Consider the following 26,132-nt stretch of genomic DNA (forward strand, 5'->3'; position numbering starts at 1 on the left):
AGGTGCTGACTGCTCTGTCTTTTCTAATGGTACGTTTTGCGTTCTTCAATACCTGTGCATTCAGCAATTATAACCCCCTTGTGGCTTGCGGTATGCCAGGAATATCCATCTCGGATTAGTTTTTCCCATGAGTTAGAATGCAAACTAAATTGTTTGAGGGAGACCTTTGAACTGTCCTTGAACCGTTTCCATTGTCCTTCTGCAGTTCTTTTTTCCTTTGGACAGCTTACCATAGGTAACTAATAATGCACTGTTAGATTAAACAAAAGCATACATAAGCCTAATCTTCAAATTATAGACAGAGTTCTTTAGTTGATTGTGATGGATGTTTTTTCCGAGTCATTACAGCAAAGTGGGAAGTATCTTGGTATATCAAAATTATTAGTTTCACAGTGCTCGGATATCTGCGGATTTTATGTGGAAGAAGGATTCTGCATTATTAAAGTTAGTTCTAAGCCCTTGAATATTTTCGAAGGAAAGTCTCAAAGACATAGGCGACTTGATTGCTTTAGAGATGCGCCTAATTTAATAATGTATTTTTATTTTCTGTATTATTTGGATTTTACGGAGTAGTTCTCATCTTTAGTGTTATTTGCACAATGTTTTGGCTAATGGAACCTTCGACCTTTTTCATATGTGTCTTGTCAAACTTGAGAATCTAAATAGAATTTTGAATGGAACCCTTTATTTAATTCATGAAGGTAGCATGCTCTTATTCCGTCAGTCATAACCAGGTAGAAATTAGTGTTGAGACGATTAATTGGAATCGGGGAATCAAAATAAAAATTGGAACATTTTGGAGTATTGGAATCATAAAAATTTGTGCCAATTTTCCGATGCCAAAAACGATTTTTTTTAATTGTCTTTTTAATTTGATTTTGTTTAAAACAAAATCTTCCATTGTTGGTTGGTACTAATGATAAACACCTCTACTATTATATAAAATTCACTTTGTGTGTGTGTGTGTATGTGTGAGAGTTCCTTCTTTATAGGTTCTGAAATGGCTGAGCCTATCTTTTGCAAATTTCACACAAAGATAATTTATATGTCTGGCAGTTTTCTTGGATGTTTTGTACAGAAATTTGTGCAATAAGTATCGAAAATCCAAAAAAATCCAATCCTAAAAATAGTCTTTCTTTCTTATAGATAAAAAAGAATTTTTACAGGGGTATATTTTAGGTTGCACCGGCAAGGGGGATAATAAAGTCTCAACAAATTTCTTAGAAAAAGACAGATTTGTTGACATCTGGAAATATAGCTCAATGGTAGGCATTCGACTACAGATCGAATGATCCCGTGTTCAAGCCTGGGTGTCTCTCACCATTTTAATTTTTTTTTATTAATGAATTCAATTTACGATAGAAGAAGAAGAAGTACCATTTAAAATTGCAGCAAATCATTTCCTTGTTTGCATATTTTAAAACTAAACGTTAATCAGAAGTGAATTTCCAGGTCATTTATTGTCAAGCCCAAATATCAGCTGACGTGATATTGTAAACAAACACAGACAGAATTTGACGAAATACATTATCATTATTATTTATTTTACTTTTTTGGTTTTTATTGCGAATTAGTCCACCGGGCAAATTATTCCTCGTAATATATAATATTCAATAGAGGATTGATTCTGTAATAATAAATACGCAATCTGCATAAATTAAAATGTCATGTTGAAGCATATTGTACAACCGAACAACGCCGGACGTCCACCTAGTAATAAATATTTATTGATTTTAAACTACCAGTAAAACTATAATCTTTAGCTCATCTCACACAAGTCTAGTTTAAGGTTTGAAAAAAAAAAAATATCTGCACATTTAACATGATTTTTTGTTTATGGTAATCGTAAAAAAATAAATATTTAGAGATTTATAAAGTATCGGAATCGGGAAAAATCTTGAAATCATCCCATCACTAATAGAAATCTTTAATAATTTGCAGTTGTAATGTTACAATCGTTTAAAACATTAGAACAGTAATCCAAATCATATAAATTGTCAATCCTCATCTCAAAAATTCGAAAAACATTTTCATTTTTGTTTTGATAGAAATGGTTTGAATAATGCCAATGTTTGTTGGATATTCAAAACAAAGTGCACACAAGTAGACTATTAGCTTAATCAGCATCTATTCTGAACAAGTACCAAATAGTCGCCGCTTTTTATAAACGTGTTAGAAGAATGATAACTCAAGTCTGTAATTTTCCAGTTAAAGATACTTTAAAAATGGCGACTATTTATTTCAACAAATATTTCACATGTGCTATGAAACTTGCGATAGTTTCATGTTTTTAATGTTATTATACTTATTCGTTTTTCAGTCAAACATGGATTATATAAAAATAAGTGGTTTGGTAGTAATACCGAAACCGATTTAACTCTAAATAATTTATGTGACTAAAATAGGAATAGTCCTTCTAGCTGTTGTTTCAGTTTAAAATAAAATGATAGATACACTACCAAAAACGCTTTAAAGGGGTTTGGTTTATAAGCAGGTTTACTTTGGCATTTTTCGTAAGTTTTGGTTATTTTCATTACTGTGACATGGCAATTCAGTAGATACTATTGGTTTCACTTGAAAATCAATATTTCGATTTGTGAATTAGCAACAATAAAGAAAAAGCACCAAAATGTTTACGCATATTCTCATTAATTATATTTGAAAGCAATATATTATATTTTCTTGGAATAAAACAAGAACAACAGTTTACCAAACTATTTGTTTTCTTTGAAAAATTATCCGACAACATTTGTACATTCTTTTTTTTCTTCATTCTGAATTATCAATGATCTCCCACTTACTTTGTTTGTTTATTTTTTAAACAGTTTTCCTCTAAATTTTTCCATCGGTTTATCTTTGATAAAACACTATAATTACATCCAAAAAGAAAATCGGCTAAATTTTTTTATTTTTCGAGATTTTCCAGTGCGTGTTCACATACATGTCTATAGTAAAATTTAACCCTCATGTTTTCCTTTCTGTCAACCGTCAGGAAGAACAGGCAGTGAACGTACATTGTATGATTTATACAGATATACCATTTTAATTTAAAATATTGCGCTTCACAATTCGCTTGGCGTTTGCAATAAGCATTAACACGGTCCAGGGACAATTTTTACATTCGTGTGACTTACATCTACACCATGATGTCTTCTCACACGGACAAGTATATGTTACGTATACTACAGTCGGAAAATCAGACAATCTCTACATCTGCACAGAAAAAGGTCACCTCAAAGTATTGTGTATCCAAAAATATTGAGAACATAAACATAAGACATATATTTTGTCTTTTTCGTTTTTGTGTTCCATTTAAACAAACTGAGCCACAGCAACACGTGGCCAGGTACAGCTAGTATATATATATATATATATATATATATATATATATATATATTTCGAGTAGCTTTTTTTTAAATTAAGAAAATAAAATTTATGAAGCGGGAGGCCAGAAACATCCATATTGTTATAAAATTTGCCAAAATTTAAGGGCGACAATTCAATTCGACTATGGAAATTTTGTTTGTATTCAAAAGAATTAAAACTTTTTAATAACAAAAAAAAAAAAAAAAAAAAAAAAAATCATAAAATTTGATTTTCTTAATTTAAAAAAAGCAAACTACTTGATCAATTTACGTGATTTTCTGAATATTACATCTTGGTTCCATAAAGATTTGGGCAATGTTGACTTTATTAGTCCGCAAGATGGCCGAAGTGAATGGATGGAAAAAGTGGAAGGGAACGCAAATTTTAGCGAAACGAAATTAGCGAGTCGACTGTACAACCTACTAAGAAAAAAAAAGAAAAACTCGACTGCTGATAACAACAACTAATAACTAAGAAACGTTTGTTTCAACTAGACTGTAGTTTCACATAACATTTTAATAAACAAAAGATACCGTAAAAATTGAATTTCATCTTCCTGTCTCTGCATAATTACCAAAACATCATCGCCATTGTCTTTAAAAAAAGTCCGACATTAAAGTGGCGATATGTCCCCTGTATTCGCAATTTTTAAGGTGTTCACATCTAAAGAAAATGCAATTTCACCCAATTTTCCGTAAAAATTACTTTTAACTATAAATAATTTTCTACTCGATGTATTTTCGTAATTTTGGGGGTATATTACTATTTTCGATATGACAATTAACAAGTAGTGTTATTTTTGGTTAAAAATAACCTTCTTAGTGACACTCAATATGGTTTCCGTTCTGCTAGATCTACAGCAGATGTGCTTACAGTTATATCTCATAGGATTAGCAAATCTCTCGACGGAGGCAACCTTTCTAGGGCAATTGCTCTTGACATATCTAAGGCCTTTGATAGGGTATGGCATAAAGGTTTACTTCATAAGATCTCTAGCTATGGTATTGCTGGAAATGTCTTCTCAATTATTAAATCATTTCTTTCTGATAGGTTCATAAGAGTAGTAGTTGAGGGGCAAAAATCAGAAGCTCACAGTATTAATGCCGGTGTCCCTCAGGGGTCCATCCTGGGCCCAACTCTTTTCCTGATCTACATTAATGATCTTCCAAATCACATCCTTACATCATTTGTAGACATTTATGCTGACGACACTACCATTTATGGTAGCACATCTAAAACAGTAAACGACCAAGTTCTCTCCAATTCTCTCTCCTCTGATCTTGAGCACGTAATACAATGGGGTAAGGAGTGGCTGGTTACTTTTAATGCATCTAAAACCAAGCTTCTATCTTTACATCATCAACATTCTGATCCACATCTGGCATCAATTGAAATGAATGGCTCTCGCTTCAGAGGCCTCAAGTTTTGACAAGCTTCTTGGCTTGACCATTACTCCTGATCTTAAATGGAACACGTACATCAAATCTGTTGCCAAGGCCGCTGGAAAAATGGTGGGATCTTTCTATCGATCCGGTAGATATCTCACTGCTGATGCTATTCTCTATCTATATAAGAGCCAGGTACGTCCAAGGATGGAATACTGTTGTCACATCTGGGCAGGAGCTGCTAGAAAGGACTTGGCCTGCCTTGATAGAGTTCAAAATAGACTTCGTAGCCTCGTAGGAGATGTCCTTTTCTCTTCCTTGCAACCTCTATCTCACAGAAGAGATGTTGCGAGTTTGTTTCTGATGTATCGTTATTTTCATGGAAAGTGTTCGACTGAGCTTCAATCTATGGTCCCTCCTCGCCAAACTTTCACAAGAAACACTAGACTAGCTGAAAACACTATCAATAATTCCCCCCACTCTTTATCTGTGCCTAAACCTAAACGTAGATTCCATGAACAAAGCTTCTTTCTTAGAACTGCACACCTGTGGAATTGTCTTCCGTTTTCCTGCTTTCCGGCTGACTACAATATGGTTGTCTTCAAGTCTAACGTAAATAAGTTCTTGATGAGCCGTTCCATATAAGTTATCAAATTTACCAAATTTTCATTACTAATGATTACTATATTGTCCAATTTCTACTGTACACTCTTTAACCCTTATCCTTGAGTGGCCTCTTGGCCTTGATAATGTGGTGATACCTATGTAAAAAACAAAACAAAAAAAAACGACATATTAAAAAAATAGATTTGTCAAAAAGCGCTATGATTGACATAATAAATCAGAAAATCAAACGTTTTCAATTGAGTTTTTCTTTTATTTAATAAATTATTAGGCGAAAGAAAGTATAGAATAATTCCACCCTTTCACATTAAGAATAGCTTTCTAAATAATAACGTTAGAATTTCAGCACGGGCTGTGCCTGTGAACTAAATAACTTTTTTGCGGTTGTTTTTTTTTTTTTTTTTTTTTTTTAACTGTCCTCCTGTGGACACCATTAGGCTATTCCACCCAAGATCAATCTTTCAAGTTTTGTTTCTTTTTTTTTTTTTATTTTCCTTTCTGCTACCCTATTTCTCCACCCTATCAAGCTCTCTCTAACCCATCCTATAAAACTTGACCTTCATTGCCTTGCAAATATAACAGGGAGTTCTGAGCCGTTTAGCAGAGATTATCGAGTTTATATCAGAAGTAGGGTATAGTTATTGGAGGTCATCTTCCTAAGCATTACCTCCTTCTATATGAGCTGGATTGGCTTATTTCCGAAGGGCAGCTACCGGAGAATACCAACGGGTTTGATCCCGGCAAATTTTGCAGTCATCCAGAGTACTCCCCCTCTTTGGGGAGAAAACTAGATTTCCCCAAAATAAACTGACCTTGTGGGGAAAACTTGCTGCACTGGGAATCAGTTAAATAACCGGTCATGGGGCCCATGACCGGTTATTTAACTGTTTCTCATCATGAGTCATGGGTTGGTTGTGATCTGCACCGACAAGACACTGGCCGGCTAACATATCAAATTCAGGAAACACACGCACGGACGGCACGATGTAGTAGGATTCTTTTTTCTTAAATTTAAAATAAAATGATATCGTGAAATGTAAATACTAAATTTCAGCCAGAAACGACCCTATTTTTAACAGTTTTTTTAAAATATATTTTTATAAAAATAATAAAAAAGATCTTTTGGGGGTTATTTTGTGTTTGTGTTTGTGGTATTTTGTTCAACGACACCTGGCGAACTATTAGTTACATGTGGACGGTGTAAGTTAATATAAAAATAACATGATGGAAAATTTTTAAAAACTTCGGAAAAAAATGTCATAGGAACAAAGGAACTAAATCTAAAACCAAAAGCGAAAACACAACCAATTTTCAACTTACTGTTGGGTCTTTCTTTTGTATACAAATCTATTACTAAGTCTCCAAGAGACGTTTCCAAAAGGACCGCCATCTTAATTGAAACGTAGTTATCGCCCCTGGACGACCGGTTTTTCACACTCTCAATTTACTTCCCCCCCCCCCTATGGCAAAGTTAGACGGAAGGAAACCCAGCTCCCCTATAAAGAATTCTAACAAAACTTTCAATTTTTTCAGTTTGGAAGGATTTCTCGTTCACTGACCGAAAAAGTGTAGTCACAGAAACCACAGTATAATTATATATATAAAAAAACAACTCATGGCCATTTTGTTTTGGTTTTCATTTAAAAAAAACAAAACATTAATGAGTTTTATCCTCGGAACACCAAAATCAACAGAGATTATTAGACCATTCCTTTAATGATCCGGTCCCTGTTTATTTTGTTGTGGGAGTTTAGTTTTGTGCAGTTCTTGGCGGTCCACCCTCCCAGGCTTTGCCTTCTCTCTTTGAGAAGGGGTTAGCCGGGGAATGTCAATGGGGTTGCCCAGGTACTTTTTGCAGGTCAGAGTACTCCTCCTCGAGGGCACTGACTTCTCCATCCTGCTTTCTGACCCTGCTATCTAAGTTCTTACACTGAGAGATAACTAAATAACTTAATGAATCAGCATTTACGAATATAAAAGCCGCTCGAGGATATGGGTTAATGAGATGGATGGATTGTCAGTTGGACGATGAAGAAAATTATATGTTAATTAAGTGATTACTTATGAGAATGGTTTATGGCAAGTATTTCTTTACAATGGATTTAAAGACGATCATGTTGTAGTCTACAGAAAAGCAGTCATATAGTAATGTGTTACACAGCTGGAAGCTTTTTAGAAAGAAACTCTGTTCATGGGAATTCCGTTTGATCTATATGCATGAATGAAGAGAGAAAAGTTCTTTGCAGTTGTGGTAGCTAAACAAGTTTTTTTACTGTGAATGTTTTACAAAGAGGATTCAAAGTTTGAAGCTCAGTCGAACACCTTCTATGGAAATAATGATAAAGTAGAGGAAGACTAACAACATCTCATCTGTGAGAAAGGATCATTTCCTACTAGATTGTGAAGTCAATTTTGTTCTTTGTCAAGGCAGGAAAAATGCTTTTATCTCTCTAGATGTGTTAGCAATACTCCATCTACGATATATAGGCATTTGTCTATGTATATTAATGTTTGTATGTTTAACTAAAAATAAAAAAATTAAAAACCAAAGAACCACAAACTTGGTATATTTTTGATTGGTGTTGTCCCGGATTGATAATATATAAAATGTAGAAAAAAATGATTTGTCTTTTTGGAGTGAATATGGATTAAGGTCAATTTTTCAGTCATCTACTGATTTGGAAAGAAAATGCTTACTCATTCCTAGAGGAATCTACTATATGATGATGAAGAAGAAGAAGAAGAAGAAGAAGAAGAAGAAGAAGAAGAAATGTGTGTGTCCAACTAGAGAGGAATGGACTGGGCAAAAGAGAAAGAAGGGTTGGGGAGAGGAAGGAAGAAAATAAGAAAGATAGATGGATTAAGAGAGGTAGGAAAATAGAGGTTTTAATAGAAATGTGTGACACTTTTGCACCCGTGGCAATATCGGATAGTCCTGTTAGTCTTATGAATCAAACTCTTAAATAAGTTCAGGATTGTATCAGGAATCACTTACTTTCTGGTACAATAGAATGATCGGCTGTAGTCAAGATTGATTTCTTTTTGATTTCCAGTTTCTGTTCTGCAGACTGAACGATGAATACCAGCACTTTCTCAAAGGATTAAAAACCAGAAACCGGGAGAACAAAGTCAACTCTCAGAATCAAAACAAGAAACCAACCAAAGGATGTTTTTACAGGCAGCTTATAAGGGACATCATTACTGTAGATAATCCAGAGGAAGACCTAAAAAACTATTGAAGACCTCTATTTCAAACAGAGGGCATATAAAACTAAGAGGCCCAGTGGATTGAAGACATTGTTAGGCGTAATGAGACCAAGCCTGAGATGTCAGAGCCAGTCATAACTCCTATTATGGTTACAAGAAAACTGGCATAATTCTCCAATCACAAAAAACCTGCATCGACCATGTCCCAAATACCTGGTTGAAGCAGTTGACTGCACTGTCATCACAACAGTAACTGCTTCAGCAGAATGCTGAGAGGTGATGAAGTCACACCACCCTGACTGACCAAGGGGGATACCAGCCTCATACCCAAGAGCGAGGAGACACAATTCCCAAATCAATACAGACCAATATGCTGTCTTACAACCACCCACAAGCTCTTCACTGGTCTAGTTGCCGATGGTACATATGACCATCTGTCTTCTGGGACCTATTTTAAAAAAGAGCAGACAGGATGCAGGAGAAAATGCCTTGGTACCAAGGACCAACTATTAAACAACAAGACCATCCTAGAAGACTATAGAAAGAAGCAAAGAAACCCGAGTATAGCATGGATCGATTACCAAAAGGCATTTGACAGCGTACCACACTCATGGTTACTTTAGTACGTGAGTTATGCAAGATCCACCTGGTAATCTCACAAACACTGACAGCTCACATATAGATGTGGAAAACCACCATATTATTAAGTCACAATGGAGGAAAGACCATCATCTCGGAGGTAAAGATTAAGAGGAGAATATTCCAAAGTGACAACTTATTTCCTTTACTTTTTTGTATGGCAATAGACCCACTCAACAACTCCTGAATAACAGTCAGAACACCTACAATTTGTCAGGGTCGCCATTGAGATCCAAGCAAATGTGAACCATCTATTCTTCGTATGTGATCTTAAGCTGTATGCCAGTTCTGACACTGAGTTGCACCAGCTACTGCAGATAGTACACACCTTTTTCAATGACATTGGAATGAAGTTTAGCCTGGATAAATGTGGCAAGTGTATGCTCAGAGGGAAGAAGACCTATACAGAGAATATGCAGCTAGATAAAGACACCTAAATCAAAGATCTAGAAGAGCACGAACCCTACAAGTACCTTGGCATTGTAGAAAATGACAATATACAACATACCAAGGTGAAGGAGAAGATTGGCAAAGAATATGTACGCTGTGTGAGGAAGATCTGCAAAACACAGTTTACTAATAAGAACAAAATAATTGCCATCAACCAACTTGCCATGACAATAATAACATACAACGTTGGCATCATTGACTGGCTACAACAATAAACGTAAAGACATGGAAGATACTAACACTTCATAGAGTAATATACATAAACCAGTGTCTAACAAGACTATACTTTCCCAGGGAAGAAGGAGGACTGGGGCTCTCAGATATTAACTACCAACATAGAGCAACTATAGTGGTCACAGGCCAGTATTTGAGAAGCTCCCAGAATCACACTCTTTCAATGGTATATGAACATCAAGAGACAAGAGCCAGCAGAACTACATCAGTCACCTAGCTGGTCAAGCATTTTGGACAGGGTTGTCTCACATATGATGTTGAAACACCAAACAAGCCTGCATCAAGAAAGAGCCAACAGAAATACACAAAGATCTTCCAAAAGAGGAACCTTGATGACTGGGGGCCAAAATCAGCATGCAAACTATTTTCTGGAGAAATTCTCTCAAAATTACATAGACAAAAAAGGTTCCTTGAACTGGCTCAAGAGGGGAGCCCTCAACCACAACCAGGAGAGGGTTATAATGGCTGCTCAAGACCAGGGATTGATGACCAATGCCTTCAAGAAGATGTCAGAGCTAAGTAGCGACAACAGATACAGGTTCTGGCATATGGAAGTGGAAAGTGTGAGCCACCTGGTATCAAGTTGCAAGGTTCTTTTGAGGGGGGGGGGGCTACTACACAGCGAGGCAGGATGATGTGTGTAAGTATCTTCACTGAACCATCTGTAAAAAACTAAACATCCAATGTAGCAGCAAGTTCTGGGAACATCAACCTGAAAGACCAGTTAGAATTTGTGCATACACCATACATTACGACCATGTAACCCCTACAGCCACCTATCTTAAAAATGCTGCTGTCAAACCTCACATAATAATATGGAATGAGACACAGAAAGTGGCAACCTTGGTTGAAGTGAGTGTCCCTAATGATGGAGGTCTGAACAGAGCTGAAAGAGAGAAACAGACCAAATATCAAGGTCTCATGTATGATATGAAAAGAAACTGGAATCGTAGGGAGATATCAATCATCCCAGTTGTTATAGGTGCCATAAAAACCTGAAGACCTACCTAACTAATATTCTTGGTGAACCAAGTGCAAGTGAGATCCAGACAATTTCACTTAAGGGGACAATGACGATCTTTAAAAGAGCTCTCAGCTGAAGTCGATGAAAAGTGGGTGAATGTTGGCAGTTGGTTTGGCTGCCCCATACCCAGCTTATAACCCCAAAATAAGGTAATTTAAACAGTGAAATACACACCAGAGGGCGCTCAGACCTAATTATCTCTCTTTCCCCAATGCTAGGGAGTACTGAGATTTGTACTATAAACCGAAACACAGAGATTTTCTCTCTTGTCTTTCTTATCTTGTCTTAAACATATGCATATAATGCACATTCAAATCTTAAGTTTCTGAGACACATTCTTTCAACATTTTCATTCATGCCTGCGCACATTCTTTTCAGACGTTCTTGAGCCTATGTACACATTTGTATACACATAATCTAACTGGGAGTGAACCTTTTTGAGTTCACTGTAAGTAAGTGTTATTTCACACATTTCTTGCCTTTATTTTGTTCCTTTGTTTCATGTATTTGCTTGTACGATAGAACATACATAGAGAGATGCTGCCAAACCATGCACAAACTCCACAGGGAAGTAACGGTGGCTAAGTAGTTAACTATGCAGACTGGCAACCTGGGTGTGTCAAGTTCGAGTCCAGTTCATTCCAGAGAAACACTTTCACATGGTTCCTCCTGGAAGTACCTAATACCCTTCTAGAAAGAATTCTGACTAGAAAGATATCAGAGATACGAATGCTAACAATAATCATCTGATTTCATACAAAATAAATGAATGACGCTCAACAACAAGGAGGTGACGGTGGCTCAGTGGTTAACAATAAAAACTGACAACCTGGGTGTGCCAAGTTTAAATCCAAGTTGTCCACAGAAAGATTTTCACTTAGGGATGTTGGCAACCTTCACGTGGTTCCTTCTGTAAGTACTCAATATCGTTCTAAAAAAGTTCTTATTAGAAAGATATCAGGGAAACGAATGCCAACAAACTCATCATGAATGATGCACAACAACAACAGCAAGAAACTCCACAGGTGTAATAGCAAAATTGATTGCAAATAATAACACTGTGCAACACTTGAAAAAAGTATAGAATATCTGCAGCCATTTTTATATGCACAATGGCATGGAAAATCCATTTCAGGCCTTATTTATGTCGAATTAGATACAGTTTTTTTTTTTTTGTTTCAAAATTGACACTTTCAAGAATTTTGCAGAGAATCTTAAACTTTTGAATATGGATGCAATTTTGAATGGAACCCTTTATTTAATACATGGGGATAATATTTCGACTATAATCCTTTATTCATAGGAGTAAATTGCTCTCGTTCTATCAGCCATGTCCAGGTAGAAGTCTTAAGCAATTCACAAGTGTGTTTTTAGTATCCTCTTCACTGAGGATTGAATGTTCGACCTTCAGAAGATTGTCACTTAGAAGTAAATTTTTATTTAGTATTTTATCTGTTATGTCACGGGTCTTTACAATTATAATTATGTAATTGCTACAGGTGTTTTGAGCCCTAAAGTAAACATTTACCGATTTTTGGCAATTAAAATTGTTGTAAGAAAAGTGCTTGCTGTTATTGTCATTCTATAGTTGATAGGGAGAGTTCATCAGTAGTCAGAAGAATTGATGAGGCGTCCATTCTGTGCTGTTACTGCTGTGCTGCTGTGCTGCTGTTGATAGGGATTACTGTTATCTCAAATATAAAGACAAACTCTTATACCCTATTTGAAATCAATTTTATTTAAATATTGCTTCACGATGTCACGACCCGGTTAATGGATGACCAAATTGATTGGCAATCAGATCGAGACACAAAAATTTATTTTATTTTATATTCAATATCTCATAATTATCTTCGGTTAATCGTCGGATGTCGGATCAACCAGCGAAACATATCATTAAGGGGAATGGAACAACAGAGCAATGAATGACAAAACAAACACTCAATCAAAGTTTAAAATTCAAGGAAGACTTTTATGTACAAGAAGGAAGAAGAAAAAGCTCCGATAAAAAGAATGAGTGAGATAGACATATTTTTGTGGATGTTTGCCAGATGTATGCGACATGCAACTACAGTACAATGTGTATAAAAGTTTGTGGATAAGAAAAGATATTGGCATGAGATAGGCCAAACTTAGCTGTTTTGTCCGTTAGGGTAAACACGGATCATAAGTTCGCAAACACAATATCCAAGAAAAAAGTTGAGATGGCGAAAGTCTATCTCTTCCTCGAATCTTAGTTCCAAAGAAGAATATATGTGAGTTCAATCGACACTACGATTGTATTTGAATAATAATCCGCAATTTAATTAATTCAAATCTCAATCAGATTAAATGTTGAGTTCAATCGACAATACGATTGTATTTGAATAATCATCCGCAATTCAATTGATTCAAATCTCAATCTTCGATGAGGTTCGATTCTCGGAGATAATGTTTGTACACCGAGCTGTATCGCTTCTTTTCGCCAACTGTTTATTTCTTATTTTCCAATCCCTTTGTGGTCCGCTTTTCCCACCACAAATGTTCGCTGTCTGGTTGCCATGACGACGCATTTCCGCTCGTTACGCCGATATTCACACTCAACCTCTGTCCCACTTCCCTCAGCCAAGTGTCTGCCACGCCACATCATTTGCAGAGAGAGGGGGTTATCTGGTTGATTAGGTCTTAGGAAGAGAGAGAGATAGCGAGATACATATAGAGAGTAATTAGAGAGATTGAATGTTCGCTTTGCTCTGACGTCACAACGAACAAACAGCATGTGTATATACCTGCCCGATCAATTATATTTACAACCACTTTTCACGTGTATCAAGCCTTCTGCCTGGTTTAGATGAAAACACTATGTCTATGCAGCTGGACATCGAAACCTCCAACTGCTGAAAAGTGAGAAAAAGTTTTTTTTTGTTTTTTTTACTTGGGAGTCACCACTTATCAAGGCCCGAAGGCCACTCGAGGATAAGTGTTAATGAATGTGAGGTTGTAGTGTAGTAATCGTTAATGGTGTAAATTGGGTAGAATTTGATTATTTATGGGGACAGCTCAACAAGAACTTGTTTACATTGGCTTTGAAGGCTACCATGTTGTATTCAACTGGGAAGCAGGACAGTGGAACATGGTTCCACAGCCAGTTCTGAGAAGGAAGCTTTGTTCATGGAATCTGCATTTAGATTTAGACATAGATAGAGAGTGAGGGGAATCGTTTATAGTGATTGTAGCTCGTCGAGTGTTTTTTTATGAAAGTTTGGCAAGGAGGAACCCTAGATCGGAGTTCAGTCGAGCACTTGCCATGAAAATAACGATATATAGTTCAGCACTCAGCAGAAATGCTTCCTATTATGTTCTAGCGGTAACACTTTGCATGAATAAAGACACATGAAACTGAATCAATATGGTAAAAAACAAAGTGTGGTTAAGACCGAAAATAGCTGCTCCGAAACGGCGGTAATTAATCCCATTAGACTTTGTGAGGCAAGGGAAATAACTCTGCCTCGATATATTGCACTTCCCACACAAAGTGCTCTGATGGAATAACGTATTAATTACTCTTCATGGAAAAATAAACCTCCTTGAAAGAAAATAGTTTGTGAACATATTACTGATACAGTTCATTTTGCTCTTCACCTCGGAATTGGGTGGTTTTCTTCAGGTTAGTGTTTACCCGGTCAATCCCAGGAGATGATGTTGAGATTATATGAGGTGGTTGTGGTACTGCCTAGGAGCATCCTAGTACCACCTCTTTCGGAAAAGAGAATGGTTTATTACAGATCGCCTGAGCACACCTAGTGGGGAATGACAATGACAAACAGACATTTTATAACCATCCAGCGTGTAACCCTTGCGGGAGCTGAATTAAATTCTTTATTTAAAAAAAAAAAACCCACTTCATATCAGGTCCAGTCTTTTATGAGAAACAAAGGCGAATATTATTCTCCCATGTATTATCTTTTAGGGGGGGGGATTATGAAAAGTGGGAGCTAGATTTTCACTATGTTAATAACCGACTATGTGTCTAACTCGTTCCTCGTGGAAAGACAGGTAAAAAATATAGTGCGTGATACGGAGTGCAGACGCTCGGTGTTCACATGACCGCTTACTTCCGGTCGGCGGTGTATGGAAATATTTGTCGAATGAGCACGTGGATCCGGCAGCAGACGGGATACTTTTTAATCCCGTTCACTTTGAACCCGGACCATATTTCTTAATGAACTGGTTTAATGAGGACGAGGCACAGCTTTGAATAGAACAATTTTAAGATTGTGTTTTTTTTTTTTTTTAATTTTTATTTCTTACAGTGTGGTGCTATTTTTTTTATTTTGGTAATTTTACAAATATTATGGAATCTGTCGTCATTGTGTCAGCCGTCCGAACCCCAATCGGTAAGTTTTTTGGTACTTGTGCACTTGTGCAGTTTATGGGCCGTTATTACTTAGGAAACCATTCTTAAGATGGGGAGCGGGGAGTTTTGTAATTCTGTAATTTCACCGAACAATCTAAGGAACAAAAGGGTGCTAATGCAGAGAGTAAGCCGCGCTACTTTTTAAAATCATGTTTCTACGTTTAATTAAAGTTTTATGATATGTTTTTTTTTTTTTTTTTTAATGTTTTTTTTTTATTCAATTGTAAGGTTAAAGTACAGAATAGGTACAAAACACCCTCCCCATGTCAAGAATGGCTTTTTAAGGTTTGTATTACTGTACACATAGATTCGAAAAAGTTGTCAAAAAACAAATATATAACAAATAAATGTTATCAAAGGCAAGATAAGTTACTTTTCTACCAAACTGGATATATTTTTCGTGTTTTTATTCAATGTAACATGTTTATTCAGCTCGAAAAACCTGCAGTGTTTACCGATGTATTGGAAAATTCAAAATGGCGCCCGACACTCTCTTTAACATGGTAAGTTTGGGAAAAGGTGTTATAAATAATAAACTAGACAAAATACTATTAAAAAAACACCGAATATATGTCAACTTATGTCACGGTAACATATAATCAGCGAATTTCTAACAGTATTTTGTCTAGTTTATTATTTATAACATCTTTTCCTGAACTTACCGTGTTAAAGAGAGTGTCGGGCGCCATTTTGAATTTTCCAATACATCGGTAAACACTGTATGCTTTTCGAGCTGAATAAACATGTTACATTGAATAAAAACACGAAAAATGTATCCAGTTTAGTAGAAAAGTAACTTATCTTGCCTTTGATAACATTTGTTATATATTTGTTTTTTTGACAACTTTTTCGAATCTGTGTACAGTAATACAAACCCGGCTTTTTAAATAATAACGTTATTTCAGCAGTCAGCACGGATCACTCTCTGCATGAGTTTGAAGTAAATACTTAAAGTTTACGCATAAATTTATACTTTCGTATATTAATTTTATGTGAGTAAATGAAGTAGCTATAATATATATTCAGCCATGGGTTTGTTTTACTATACACATAGATTCGAAAAATTTGTAAAAAAAACATATAAATGTTATCAAAGGCAAGATAAGTTACTTTTCTACCTAACTGGATAAGTTTTTAGTAGTTTTATTTAATGTAAGATGTTTATTCGGGTCGAAAAACGAGTAATGTTGAAGGCTGCCGGCGAACAAGAAGATGATCGCGAAGTTTTTGAAGACTCCACATTCGCTTCAAAATAAAAAATTAAACAAAATAGTGTTGGAAACCCACCCAATGTTAGTGACATTCATCAGGTGCGATTTTAACTTTAGCTGCAATTATTTCCAAATCTAACATTCTAAACAATTTTTCATTTGTGTAAAAACGAAGGCCACGGTAAAAGTAACGTCTTTCAAGAAAATCACAACAGCATAACGTTAACGTTATTGTATTTGCCTGCGGGGCATAAAGTGACACAAATCTGTACAATAGCACAAACACGTTATCCCAGAATAACTTGTATATGTGACGCATTGACGCAATGGCTCTAAAGAACGAAGATAATGAACAAAAATACTAAGTTTATCTTGTATAGACCCTAATTAATCTATGGTGTACTGTGCAATTTACAGGATTTTCACGTTAAATTTTCTAAATGGGCACTTCAAAAAAAGGCACATTGGTATATTACTTTCGAAGTGTCATGGTAGTAGCAAACACAAGGCAGCCATTTTAATATCATGGGATGAAAAAGGACATCAAACAATAATGCCGATGTAAAAAAAAAAAAAAAAAAAAAAAAGAAAAAAAAAAGCAATAAAAATGTTTACTAACTCATTGAAATTCGAAAGTAATGTTAAAACCTTTAAACTGCCGAATACAAAGTAATGTCTGACATGAAGTGTGAGTTTTGTTTACTCTTTTGGTGTAGTGGCAAAACAGTAACAGTAACACTGCATCGGAGCAGCAGAGCCAGTTAATTTTGAGTAAAATATATCCTTTGCTTAGTAAAAAAAAAAAAAAAAAAAAAAAAAAAAAAAAAAAATTGGAGTAGGGGATTATTTTTACTGTGTCACCGTGGCTAACCACCACCAACTTGACATTTTATTTATTTATTTTTTTTTTTGTACATTTACTTTTTTTTTACATAGATTTTTTAAAATGTTGTATTCGCTTTTTTTTTTTAAATTTTTTTTTTTTTATTAGGCTTTTAGTATTTATTTAGTTAGTTAAAGCATTGTCCATAGAACCTATATAAGTCAGGTAGGGACATTAACAAGCTGTGCCCGTTCTCTAATTTCTTTGCATGGGCAAACTAGTACGTTCTGGGTTAATTGGGCACTTGTACACTATTTGACCCGCGCTATTTTAAAAATAATATTTTCAAGTTTTACGATATCAGTTTTTGGGTTTGTATTACTGTACACATAGGTTCGAAAAAGGGCAAGACTGGAGTTTAGGTGGAAAAATAATGGTAAAACTATACAAACACCGTGACAGCGAATTAACCCTAACCCAAACCCCAAACCTAACCCTAACGCTGTCACGGTGTTTGTATAATAATACCAAAATAATCTCTAACCCTTTATCACATAAAAGGAACTAATTTCCCTAATCACCGGCACGTTACTATGTCAATAATATAGGTATTTCAGAAGTTGTTTTTGAAAACAACTTAAAGAAGCCCAACTGTTTACTTATTTATTTTAAAACGTTTCACGATCTTTTTTTTCACGATATCTTTCTTCTCTCATTTTTTTACTTCTTTATTTTTAAACAACATTTTTTAATTTTAAACAGAACGTTCCACGATATCTTAAGCACCTTTTTTTTTTTTTTTTTTTAGCACGGTAACAAAAATACATAAGTACCGAAGGTTTTATAATTAATAAATTTAAATTTGAAATAATAAATTGCAAGATATTACGCGTGTTTAATATTAATTTGTATCGTTTATAACTACTCACGTAATTTAATAATCACGCGATTCAATTTTTAATTAAAAAAATATTGTTTAAACTTAAACTTTAAAAAGTCTGATAATTTATTATTTCTATTTATGTATTGTTTATCATTAAGGTACTAGTGCAGAGAGCGATCCGCCGGACGTAAATAATAACGTTATATTTAAAAAGCCATTCTTAATATGGGGAGGGGAGAGTGTTTTGTACATATTCTATACTTCAACCTTACAATTGACTAAAATAAGTATCATAAAACTTTAATAAAACTTGGAAATACGATTTAAAAATAGCGCGGATCGGATCACTCTCTGCACTAGCACCTTCATTAAAAAAGGTATTCATTGTGTAAAAAAAAAACCCAAAAAAGCACGAAATATATAAGACATTTAAATATGAATAGAACTTTTCGTAATTGTAACCTACGAAAACCTTTTTTATTTTAATTAAAAGCAATATAAAAGGAAGTTTTTTTTTTTTTTTTTTTTTTTTTTTTTTTAAGTTGTTTCGAAAACAACTTCTGAAATACCTATATTATTGTTTATATATTATTGGCATAGTAACGTACCGGTGATTAGGGAAATTAGTTCCTTTTATGTGATAAAGGGTTCGAGATTATTTTTCCACCTAAACTCCAGTCTTGCCCGAAAAAGTTGTCAAAAAACAAATATATAACAAATAAATGTTATCAAAGGCAAGATAAGTTACTTTTCTACCAAACTGGATATATTTTTCGTGTTTTTATTCAATGTAACATGTTTATTCAGCTCGAAAAACCTGCAGTGTTTACCGATGTATTGGAAAATTCAAAATGGCGCCCGACACTCTCTTTAACATGGTAAGTTTGGGAAAAGGTGTTATAAATAATAAACTAGACAAAATACTATTAAAAAAACACCGAATATATGTCAACTTATGTCACGGTAACATATAATCAGCGAATTTCTAACAGTACTTTGTCTAGTTTATTATTTATAACATCTTTTCCTGAACTTACCGTGTTAAAGAGAGTGTCGGGCGCCATTTTGAATTTTCCAATACATCGGTAAACACTGTATGCTTTTCGACCTGAATAAACATGTTACATTAAATAAAAACACTGAAAACATATCCAGTTAGGTAGAAAAGTAACTTATCTTGCCTTTGATGACATTTATTTGTTACATATTTGTTTTTTGACAACTTTTTCGAATCTGTGTACAGTAATACAAACCCCCTTTTTTGTTAGGTGACAGTACAGAATAGTTATACCCCCCCCCCCGTTAAAAATCGCTTTCTAAATAATAATGTTGTTATTTCAGCACGCGGGTCAAATAGTGCATAAACACCAAATATTGTTTATGGCGATGTGTGAGGCAAATTCATGGTCAAAGCATGTACATTCAGATCACAACCGGGGCAGTTGTGATCTGAATGTATATGCATTCAAAAACAAAAAAAATTAACGTTTTAATGTTGTATTTTATTTATTTGCTTCCCCGTAAGGGCAAAGTCGGACACAAGGTCTGTTTTTAATCTGGGAACATTATATGAAAAGGGAGCGTTCTGTATTGGAACAAAAAAATAAAATTGCCTCCGTCTAGAAAGAGTCTTCACTGATCGAGGACAAAATAAAGCAAACATAACAGATACTGCACTTTGTTCTTAGCCGCTACTTTACAAAAATTGTCTCATGCCTATGTTTATTAGTACGGCACAATCACATTGACACACCGGTTATCGTCATATCACTAAAAGTAAGCAATGTTGAGCCTGGCCAGTACCAGATGGGTGACCGTTTGGGAAGACTAGGTACTGTATGTACCTCCTGGGAAGGTTGGGCGTTGGGTCAGCACCCTCACCCCGAAAAAAAAAAAGTCCTCGCTACAACAGTATCTACAAAGTTGTGGATGGCCTATGCCCCTTCAGGGGCTCAAGGCTATGGATGGGTTGGGTATGTTTATTTAAAAATTCTTTTTTTTTTTTTTTTTTTTTTTTTTAAGTGACTTGGTAAGAATAATCCTGGGTTCTTATGCACTTACCGTGCTATTTTTTAAAAAAGTATTTTCTAGTTAAATTGTGGAAGTACAGAATAATTACAAAACATCCTCCCCATGTTAAAGTATGGCTTTCTAAATAATGTTATTTCAGTACAGTAACATAAGTACCTAATCCTACGTATACGATGGCTACTGGGACAAAACTTGATTTTATGCTTTAATCATCAAATGTTTACTCTGCTTATTGCAGAACACAGTTCTATCATTTCTCAATGTCTCCAAAACCCACTGCCTCTCACTACTTTATTTAGCTGACAGATTGACCTGGAAGTTTAGTGGAAGTGAGATAAACCTTGGCTTTTAGCTTGGAGGAGCTGGCGAGTTCAAGCCCCAAAGCCTTTAAGCCACCAATGTCTAGGCGTAAGGTTACACATGCGTTTACATGTAGACACCTGGGATCCACCACGTTGTAGACTCGGTTACAAAATAGACAAAGAATAGGAAAGAACTTGAACTCTTGTTTTAAGAGAAGACCTTTATTCCTCATTCTCCTGCCATGCATGACTTCTCGTTATGACTGTGACATCACCCACGTCTCTGTGATCTCTCTCCTTTTTATAGTTTCTTTTTCCTTACCATGACATCATTTCACACACATGGCCCGGTATCTGCATATAGCTGCTATACACGCATCCATGCTCTATTACATTTATCTATTGTGTAGGGGTCTTGTTGGCTGCTGAAGTATGGTCTCGTGCAGTTCTAGGGGGTCCAACCTTCCAGGCTTTGCCTTCTCACTCTGTGAAAAGGGGTTAGTTTATTGCTAACCACCTGAGACACCACTATCAGGGGATGCTGAGCCTCCTTTTTTTTTTTCTTTTTTTTTTTTTTTTTGTGAACCTTGGTTATCTTCCTCTAAGCTGCTGACTTTCTAAATTCCACTTTCCCAAACTCATGACACCTCTTCCTGCTGCGGAAAAAAGATAAACGTCCTGTAACAAAAGCTATCATGCATCTTCTTGCGATTTCCTGGGTTACGTAGTTAGAAGGTATACGGTCCCACTCATAGAATGAGAAAATTTCGATTCCAACTTCTGATTTTAAAATCTTTTGATATTCAGATTGTCTGTTCATTCTTTGGGGAGTAAAAAAAAAAAAAAAAATTTGACTCCGAGCATTCTCAGGAGGCCAACTCTGCAACTCTTTCCACAACTACTGCGAAAACAAACAAAACTTTTTGGCGCTTCAACACTATTAGGACGAAATTTCAAAAATCATAATACTGAATTTCACGTAAAAACAATGATATCTACGTATTCCTCATATTTTTAAAATGATTATATCCAAAAATTATGAAAATCGATAAAGTAGAAAATTATTTGTTAAAGAAAATTAAAAAATAGAATTTGATGAAAACTATCGTAAGACAGAGTTCAAAAGGAAGGTACTTTTCCATTTTGATTTAAACAAGATGGCGGCATTTTTTCACCTGCTAACACGATTAAAATTTTTTTTTTTTTTTTTTTTGTTTAATAATTCAGGTAATTTCGACTGCATAATTTGGAAGCTACCATTGGAACTTATTGACAAAAAAAATCAGTTGAAACCATTGTTTTTTTTTATCTGAAAACTCCATTTATTGACTAGAAAATCTCATCCCAATTCTGTAGAAGCTACCAACTTTTCTTTCTTCCTATATGTAAGACCAAATCAAACTTGAACAGAGTTTATATCCAAGAACTTTCCATCTTTGGACCACAATGCCACACAGCTGCTTCTCAACTGATTACACTCTTGCTTTTGTCCCACTCATCCATCATTTCCAATCCTCTCGTGGTATTCATCATCCAACTGCATTGTGAACAAGTGTTTCTTTCACGTTTTAAGCCTCTGTTGACATTTTACAAAAGACATTTGTTAAAACTGTAAAAGAAATTGCTTAGGAGTTGGTAAATTTGTGTTTGCAGTTATTAACTTTAAAGACTACATATTGGCCTTGTTAACTCTTATTGTAGATTGTTATATAGCTGAACTCCTCATCATCACATTTGTTTTAGCATCCATTTTACATGCTGACATGTGTTGGACAGCTTTAAGAAATTGACTTCCATAGTAACCCATCTCTCGCCTTGTCTTTATTCTTTCTCTCAAATTCATTCATATCACTTTTTCCCATGTTTTCCTTGACCTTATTTGGAATTGAACATGTGAAGTAGACTTGCTACCTTAACTGTTCTGCATCTACTAACCCAAGAACTCCTCCATTCTTTTAATGTGGTGGAAGTGTATATTACTAAAAGAAATATAAGACCGGATAGTATATACAACTGATGAAATCATATGAAAGTAGCGTTTTTTTTTTTTTAAATATATATATATACCCCTCTCTCCTTCTCTGTGTGTGTCTATATATATATATATATATATATATATATATATATATATAAGAACACATTGATAATTTCTATAATTGACTGGCTATTCAGAAAAAAATATATTTTGTAAGACGGAATCTTTGACATGTCCTACATAATGTTTGAGGGGGAAATTGAAATGTGATTTTTAAGTTCTTAAAATGTCAGTTTTGAAAATATGTGGCAAGAATTGAACTTAATAGGTCAGTCTAGTATTATTTTTCTTTTGAAGCACAAAGATGAACAGTATTTTGCAGGGGGTATAGAAAAAAAAATCAACAAAATAAAACTCTTATTTGTTATGTCAGTATGTTGAATTTATCTTTTTAATTTATTTGTTTATTTGTGAAGGTTCTTTTAATGGTGGTTTGGCAAATGTGGCTGCATCTGAACTTGGTTCTTTTGCCATAAAAAGTGTCCTTGAACGAGCTGGAGTAGCACCTGAAGAGGTCTCTGAAGTTGTGTTTGGAAATGTTTACACTGCAGGTAAGAACTATAAACAAATTTTGCTACTGCTGGAAATATGCATATATTATTCATAGCTAGTGACTGCTGGAAAACGTGCATACTATGAACTGGCACCTGCCAGGACCGTTCATGCTAGAAATGTCTGTTTGCTGAACATATGTATATTAGCTAACATATCTACCGATATTATTATCAATTTGTTATTTTTGCATTAATTGTGTTGGAAAATGGATGGACCTGCGGTAGGTGTATCAGAATTTGGGGGGAATTTTTGACACTCCTAACAGAAAACTGCGAATAAAATATAAAAATCTCATAATTTCTCTTTTTAAAGTGGGTTGTTTATTTTCTGTATGGAATATACTTCCAAAATAAACTATTAAAGTTGTTTAAAAAATAATAGAAATATTATTTTTTATTTTTTAAAAAACAAAGTGCCGGTGCATGTTCAACCAGCCATTTTTTTTTTTTTTTTTTTTTTTTTTTTTTTTTTTTTTTTTTACATATGAAATCAATTGAATTTTACGAGTGAAATTTTTTTTTTTAAACTTTAAAAATCTATCGAAATTTTTCTATTGGTTCAATTTTTACGATATTTTCAGGGTCAATGTGAAATTTTATGCTCTTTCCAATAAACTGAATATAATATTTTAGACAAACGTTTTTTTTTTTTTTTTTTTTTTTTTTTTTTATTCACCCCCCCCACCCATTTTGAAATGTCTATTAAAAATTAAATAATTTATGCAGCAAAGTTTTGTATGTCACAAATTGAAGATAAAAGATCGATAAATAAAATATTCTAATTTAAAAAGTGTTTTTTGGAAATTTGCCTGTAAAGTCCAAAGTGTAAAACCTTTTCTTTCCTGGTAAAATGGTCGGATCCTTCTATCGATCCAGTAGATATCTCACTGCTGATGCAATTCTCTATCTTTATAAGAGCCAGGTACGTGCAAGGATGGAATACTGTTGCCACATCTGGGCAGGAGCTGTTAGAAAGAACTTGTCCTGCCTTGATAGGGTTCAAAATAGACTTTGTGGCCTGGTGGGAGATGTCCTTTTCTCTTCGCTTCAATCTCTTTCTCACAGAAGAGATGTTGCGAGTTTGTCTCTGCTTTATCGTTATTTTCATGGAAAGTGTTCAACTGAGCTTCAATCTATGGTCCCCCCTCGCCAAACTTTCACAAGAAACACTCGACTAGCTGAAAACATTATCAATAATTCCCCCCACCTTTTATCTGTGCCTAAACCTAAACATAGATTCCATGATCAAAGCTTTTTTCTTAGAACTGCACGCCTGTGGAATTGTCTTCCGTTTTCCTGCTTTCCAGCTGTCTATAATATGGTTGTCTTCAAGTCCAACGTAAACAAGTTTCTGATGAGCCATTACACTTAAGTTAACAAATTTACCGAACTTCCATTACTATCGATTACTATATTGTCCTTTTGACTACTGTACACTTTTTAACCCTTATCCTTGAGTGGCCTCTTGGCCTTGATAAGTGGTGACGCCTAAGTAAAATAAAAACAAAAAACTCTCGTTATGCTTATATCGTCAAATTCTAGACGATGACAGCAATTTTTTCTATTTCATTCAATGTTTTTTTTTTTTTTTTTTTTTGATATTTAAAAAAAAAAAAAAGAAAAAAAAATCCAATCAATAAAGTAGAAATAAGATATAATAAAAAAATTTGTATTTCATTAAGAGAATTAAAAAAAAAAAAAAAAAAAAAAAAAATCGGTCGACTGGATTTTTTGTTTAACGGGAAAAACTTATAACTGAATGTGTGCTTTTTTTACTACGGAGGACGAAAAATAAAAAAATACTAATTTTGATTAACAGCACGCAATAAAAAGACATTAATTATGTCCCTTTGACGAATCCATATTTGATAAATTGCAATTTAGCAGCAGCACTTTAAGCTTATGGCGCAAAACGCGTTACGAAAATGCAATTTTCTAGAACCCTCGCTTTAAAAAATACATGGAATATAAAATGTAAATATGGATAATTCTTATAAATGAAGAATTGAACCAACCATTGCTTAGTTTTTTTGTTTACAGGTAAATGATTTTTTGGCATTTATATGTACTTAATAGATTTTGGTACCATTTATAATTTGTTGAATTTTGTGAAGTCTTTTTTTAAGAAAACCGATGAAAAAAAAAAAAAAAAAAATTGTATTTTTTCGATTAAACCTTTCATTATTTTAAAATTTGGTCTGTCCTCATTTTATTGAAAAAAAAAATTACGGTTTGAAATTACATTTTCATATTGATTATAAGCTTTGAAACAGACAGTCTATATAATCAGATGTTTATTCAAGTTTTCAATGGCGGCTCCTAATACTCCTAGACCTGCGGTTTCTTAATTATGTGTAAAAATCATGTGTTCAATCAATTGTAATTGTGTATCATTTAAGAGCTCTGTGTTTCAGTATTGAGTAAGACAAAAAAATTGATTTGCTATGAAACAAATCTATTCTCCACACATCCTGGACTAATCAGTTATTCCCCTTAGCTTTTTTTTTTTTTTTTTTATAAAGATAAAGAAGCACTGTGAAAATATTTGGACCAAAAAATGAGTAACCATTAAAAATGCTTGATTTACTTATTTATGAATCTTTAATTTATGATTAAAGAAAGGAGAAAATTGAAATTTCATAACTTCAATTAGTCTGAAGGAATAATTTGTTTGAATTTATTTTATATTAATTTTTTTTTTCTTTTTGTATGTAAAGGTGAGGGTCAAAATCCAGCAAGACAAGCCAGTATCAAAGCTGGCCTGCCCAATTCCGTCCCAGCTTGTGTCATTAATATGCTATGTGGATCTGGGTTAAAGGCAGTTGTGATGGGTACACAAGCCATTAAAACCGGTGATTCCACAATCGTTGTTGCTGGTGGAATGGAAAATATGAGTAGGGTAAGTTTGGTGACAACATAAAATTTAAATCGTGTCTATAATACAAGGACTCACATTTGACTATTTTTT

At 34.4% G+C, this 26,132-nt stretch overlaps 2 protein-coding genes across 5 annotated transcripts in view; one reads left to right on the plus strand and one right to left on the minus strand.

Moving 5' to 3' along the window:
• LOC145239769 (peptidyl-prolyl cis-trans isomerase-like 4) overlaps positions 1-6,822 on the minus strand; it is a 38,136-nt gene extending 31,314 nt beyond the window's left edge. Inside the window, exon 1 of the mRNA XM_080103206.1 lies at positions 6,696-6,822. Coding sequence (XP_079959332.1) covers positions 6,696-6,765 — 70 coding nt within the window. The 5' untranslated portion in view covers positions 6,766-6,822. The remainder of the gene's footprint in view (positions 1-6,695) is intronic.
• A 7,605-nt stretch (positions 6,823-14,427) lies between these two features.
• The window catches only part of LOC145239770 (acetyl-CoA acetyltransferase, cytosolic-like), a 37,406-nt gene continuing 25,701 nt past the window's right edge, over positions 14,428-26,132 (plus strand). For 2 of the 4 annotated variants that reach the window (XR_013862377.1, XM_080103207.1), the window contains exons 1-3: positions 14,428-15,305; positions 23,027-23,161; positions 25,882-26,063. Coding sequence is in view for 3 of the 4 variants with exons in the window: in XM_080103207.1 (XP_079959333.1) it covers positions 15,263-15,305; positions 23,027-23,161; positions 25,882-26,063 (360 nt within the window). In the remaining variant the exon portion in view is untranslated. Of the gene's footprint in view, positions 15,306-17,099; positions 17,225-19,809; positions 20,216-23,026; positions 23,162-25,881; positions 26,064-26,132 lie in introns of those variants that run through there. The other 2 variants (XM_080103209.1, XM_080103208.1) reach the window with 2 other exon arrangements.

This window comes from Euprymna scolopes, chromosome 19 (assembly GCF_053919585.1).
Source record: "Euprymna scolopes isolate OS-2025 chromosome 19, ASM5391958v1, whole genome shotgun sequence".
Lineage (NCBI taxonomy): Eukaryota > Metazoa > Mollusca > Cephalopoda > Sepiida > Sepiolidae > Euprymna > Euprymna scolopes.